We start from the raw sequence: 4,684 nt of genomic DNA, 5'->3' as shown, positions 1-4,684 counted from the left end.
GTGTTGCCCTAACACACCAGCAGCTTGGTGTGCTGCCTCTGCAGCAGAGGATGTATTTGGGTGAGGTGTTGGTGGATGTTGGCCAACTGTGGCACTGTCTTCAATATGTGTCAGGACAATGGTGCTGTCTGGAGGAGCCAATGCAGGTCAAGTGGGTGTGGTCATTGTTGCCAAGTTTCTTTAAGAGAAGGACTGAGGTCAGTTTGTGGTTTCCTGCTACCAACTGTCAAGTTGTTGATTAGGGGAGAATAACCAAAGTGGTGTTAATTGGCTTGTGGCAGGCCAATCTGCCCCTATATACATATAGGCTACATAGATAGTCTAATGGAATCAAATTCTGGTGCCTTAAGGCTGCGCAAGGGTCCTGCACTGCCACTCTTGGCGCAAACTCTATGGTCACTCACTACCGCCTCGTCTCCTGCCATCGATGTGGTATACAAGCTGGCGAAGACCAAACTGTGCGAAGCACTGGAGAGCAAGGTCCCGATTGCTATTATTGAAGTACATGGCAAAGACCTCATCGTGTCCGCCGCTAACAGCGGCACGGCAACACCCGTAAGTATGGAAGGCGGCAGTGCCAGTGCGAATCTGGGAGCAGCGGCAGCGTTCAACCCACCTGTGGCTCAGCCAAAGAGCACGAAGAAGCCGAAAGAGGTACTGAACACATCGACCGTCGAGAGAGAGGCGAGGTTCATGGCCAGTGCGGATGATTTGTTCGACTTGCTAACGTGCGTCCTCCATAACTTAGGCGCCACGCGTTTCTCACGACGGACAGCGACGAGCGCCGTATTCCGACGTGGTCACGCGCCGCAGCTCATTATAGGCCCGAGCCTGGTTTTGAATTCTCGCTGTTTGGTGGAGGTGTGACTGGCCAGATCACCGACGTTGATCGACCAAAGAAGATTGTATCCACATGGAAGCTGTCCAGCCCGACATGGCCTACTAATCACGCTGGGACGCTTACTATCGCCTTTGATCAAGGATCGGACTCGACGGAGGTAAGTTCTCATTATCGGGCGTGCCGAAGGGGATGGAACAGGAGCTGGAGAGTAATCTGGAGGGATACTAGTGAGCCTTCTGTGTTCTCAATATCACCAAGACACTGATGCGCATCTTCAGCGTGAGGAGTCTGAAGTCTATTGGGTTAGTTCCTCTCGATCCTTTTTCTGCATTCCGCCCGCCACGGTTTAGTAGACTTTGGACAAACGGCGAAGTCCTCGTTCGGCAAGGACATGCCCATCACGGTTTCCACTTTGGGCCCAAAGTGATGCCGCGCTCGTCGCAATCGGGGCGGTTGTACTCTCTTTTTTTGTCTTACAAGGATGTACTAATGATTACTTTTCGGCATCTCACAGGCTCGGTGCGATTCTGTAATCTCTGAACGGAACAGGGTAGGCGGTTGAATAGATGAACTCATTGTCCGTCGTCAATGAGCGTGGGCGCATACGTGCCAGTCGCCATGCTATGTAAGCACTTTGGTCATGTACAGGTTGGCCCGGCCCGGGAGCACACCCATCTCAGGGACCAACGAATACTCATTCACGAAGTCGCTCAACACATTGCCAACAGCCTTCATCACACGGTCCCGTGGGCGCTTGTCTGCTTTGCTTGGCATCAGAAATTAATCGCCTGTCTTGGTCGGCCGGACTCATGTTCTCAGGCACTCGCGCTTTGTCGGCCTCACTCTTGTGGCTTAAACAGGCGACCAGCTTACGGAGATGATGAACGTGCTGTTGCGTTTCAAGAATGCCGGTGATAATGGCCTCCGTTGTTGGATTGCTGTTGTTCGGCTACACGACATTGCCCTGAGGAGATCGAAACGAACTTCGAACTTCGACTGAATCATTCGTACCAGCTGTCCGGAATACACGGTCACTTCCAGACTACACCGAAGGCCGATGATCTATTCTTAGACTCAAACCGGTACATGTACCTCGCGGCAACTGGAGCTTGACGATAGCCTTCTGCACCACTAGCACCTCATTCTCGCACCTGACCTGTGCTCGACATCAAAAAATAGCGTGAGTGCTTGGTCATGCGAGCGCGAATTTACTCGCGTAACCGGGCTTCATTCGATCGCACAGTCAATTTGACTAATCTTACCATTCCAGAGCAACATAGCGGAAGCCAGGTGACCGAAAACGCAGTCCCTCCTTTGCAACACCAATTCACTGCATTCATTTCCTTCATTCCATCGGTGATCGCACCTACCACAGGACTTTCCGGGAAGGTTGGTTGTTCAAAGGTATAAAACATTGCAACAAGTCTCAACTTTGTCTTTCGTTGAGCAAGTCAAGCGTCCCAGTTTCAGAAGAGTCATTTTCAACACAACTTCATCTACTCCAACCATGCTCTTCCTCTCCTCAGTTGTTGGCCTCGTCGCCTTGCCGCTCATGGCTCAGGCCGTTGCTGTTGAGAAGCGGTCGATTCTTGGTATTGACACGTTCGGCGAGGCTAGTGAGTTGGAACGGGTTAAACACCTCGAGCACCACTGATTCCACCCAACTTTGCCTGCAGGCTGCCAAGGCTTCCAGGAGTTTATCCACATCACTCAGCAAGGTGCCAACTCGAACACTTTCCCCGGTCCCAGGTTCGTACTATGTCTCACTGCGTGATAACGATTCGAGCCATTTTAACTCAACACAATAGGGTGTCGTTCTTGGTCACCGAGAGCGATGGTGACTGTAACTCTTTCGTCCCAGAATGACGGCACCATAAACTCATCACTTGATTAGGTGAAGCCATCTTGTGGACCGGTGACTTCAACGGCGATAAGCTTGTCTTCCCCGCGTCCAGCTTGACTGTTGGCACCTGCTTCGGTGCGTCCAACGGCGAAGCGTTCAACTCCTTCGACTTCCGTGAGTCGCGCCTATTGCCACTCTCAAAGACGATCTAACCGGTATGCATGACAACAGATTGTTTCTAAGCGCCGAAACCGAGCGAGTCACTCTTGCAAGGTTCGAGTCATCCGGAGCGGACCTGACGGGTCCGTGCTGAAACGCGTGCCATGCAAGTTAGTAACTACAACGTCCAAAGAAATCACTCGCCTGTTCCGAATAAATATCGTATGAAGAAATGCACGAATTATGACCGCAGAAGGTGACATAACCATGAGCTAAACATATGTGAAGGTGGTTCCGGCTTGCCAGAAGCGGATGACCAGCCAAACACGGGCTGTGCGGTGAGAAGCACGCATTCCCAATCAACTTCCCTGTGACTACGAAGCACCCGCTAACTCCCGCGATTCGGTCGGCGGGAAAAGGATTGGCTCTAAGGGTTGGGTGCAGTGGTCCTTTGCTGAAAATGCACTGGACCCGGCTGGACTAGCTCGGGCAACCGGGCCGTGTCCTTCCTCGAGAACCCTTACTATTTCATGTTCGCTTCCCTCGCCGCCCCCCTCCCCGCAATCGACGCAGCCATCCAGGGCATGTTTGCCTTGTGGAGGAGAGGATCCTGCCTTTTCTTGAGTTGTTCTGCTTTGGCCATGAGCACCTTGATTTCCTTGTTGTTCCATTCAACTGTGTTGTCATGGTTTTTAAAAACCATTGCGGAGGCAAATTCTGATCTGTCCCATGATGATAGCAGGCAGGACGCTAACCCAGAAAATCGCAAATACGCGCACTCCTCGTCCTCGAAAAGCATCAGACCCTTCTTCCTCCGCCTTCTTCCTATTGAGTGGTACCCTAGGCAGTTCATGTCGTCCCGACCGTATATGCTGATTAATTACCGGCGCACCGATTAAAACACCCCGATCATGTGTGTTCTCCAACTACCAGCTAACGGCCCATTCAATTGCGGGCACTGCCATGTCTCATGAATCATACATAACGGGCGGCATTGATGCCCTCATTTCGTTCGTGGATCAGAGTGCTTGTGATGCACATTGACCAAAAGGCTACGTTCTGTTCCCGTTGCAGTGGCTAAATATTGTTTATCTCACTCCCTGCTGTGCTGAGCGTCATGTTCGCTTTAGTGCAGTCCCCTCCTTTGAAGAGGCATTCAAGTATCGGAGTCGATACATTCACAGGCAACAGTCAATATGAAAACCTATGTTATGAACTTCTTAACCCCTTGACGCAGATTGCATCGGCTTCCAGGAATTCATTCATGTAGGTGCCGTCGGCGCTAATGCCAATCTGTTTCCTGGACCAAGGCACGTAAGATCACTCCTGCTTGTAATGCTCTCCAGACGCATATATCGTAGGAACTCATTTCTTGTGATTGACAGCGATCTCACTTGTACGGCATGGCTTAAAGTGCCGATCAGCAGTCAATAAACGTTGGGTATTGACTACCGGTCCAGGCGAGGGAATAATGTGGACCGGCGTTTTCAATGGCGATAAGGTGGTCTTCAACCAATTCCAGCTGACACCTGGAACTTGTTTTGGCAATGGCGAAGCGTTCAACTCTTTCGACTTCCGTACGTACTTGCCTGCATCGTCCGAACCACTGTGGGCTGACGATGGTCAATAGACTGCTTTTCGAGTATCATGAGCAATTTTGGACGTGAGATATTGCACTTCAATCGCAAACGATTATTTCCTGACTTCTGCATCAGCAAAGACGAATGAGCAGGCAGCACCCACTTCTGGTCTCATTGAGTTCTCCGAGTTTTCCACGGTCAGCCATCGTATAACTGAGTGACACTGAGCTGTTGGGTTAGGCTAATTAGGTATGCGGTACG

The 4,684-nt window shown here is 51.1% G+C and overlaps 2 protein-coding genes across 2 annotated transcripts; one reads left to right on the top strand and one right to left on the bottom strand.

Moving 5' to 3' along the window:
* Window positions 1-324: 324 nt before the first annotated feature.
* On the top strand, window positions 325-3,144 carry DACRYDRAFT_117127 (uncharacterized protein; the record flags this gene model as incomplete). The annotated part of the gene is made up of 8 exons (XM_040770324.1): window positions 325-728; window positions 776-1,068; window positions 1,120-1,143; window positions 1,356-2,021; window positions 2,112-2,230; window positions 2,293-2,458; window positions 2,736-2,858; window positions 2,916-3,144. 3 exons carry the CDS (start codon window positions 325-327, stop codon window positions 1,122-1,124), a joined length of 702 nt encoding a protein of 233 aa, XP_040627581.1. The 3' UTR covers window positions 1,125-1,143; window positions 1,356-2,021; window positions 2,112-2,230; window positions 2,293-2,458; window positions 2,736-2,858; window positions 2,916-3,144.
* Window positions 3,145-4,203: 1,059 nt separating this feature from the next.
* Window positions 4,204-4,684, bottom strand: DACRYDRAFT_23066 (uncharacterized protein). Its single transcript, XM_040773078.1, has 3 exons — window positions 4,559-4,684; window positions 4,474-4,506; window positions 4,204-4,420 (listed from the first exon to the last, which is right to left on the bottom strand). The coding sequence occupies exons 1-3, from the start codon at window positions 4,627-4,629 to the stop codon at window positions 4,264-4,266; spliced, it is 261 nt and encodes an 86-aa protein (XP_040627580.1). The 5' UTR covers window positions 4,630-4,684; the 3' UTR covers window positions 4,204-4,263.

The sequence above is a fragment of the Dacryopinax primogenitus genome (genome assembly GCF_000292625.1).
Source record: "Dacryopinax primogenitus strain DJM-731 SS1 chromosome Unknown DACRYscaffold_12, whole genome shotgun sequence".
Lineage (NCBI taxonomy): Eukaryota > Fungi > Basidiomycota > Dacrymycetes > Dacrymycetales > Dacrymycetaceae > Dacryopinax > Dacryopinax primogenitus.
This window is presented reverse-complemented; position numbering and strand designations above follow the sequence as displayed.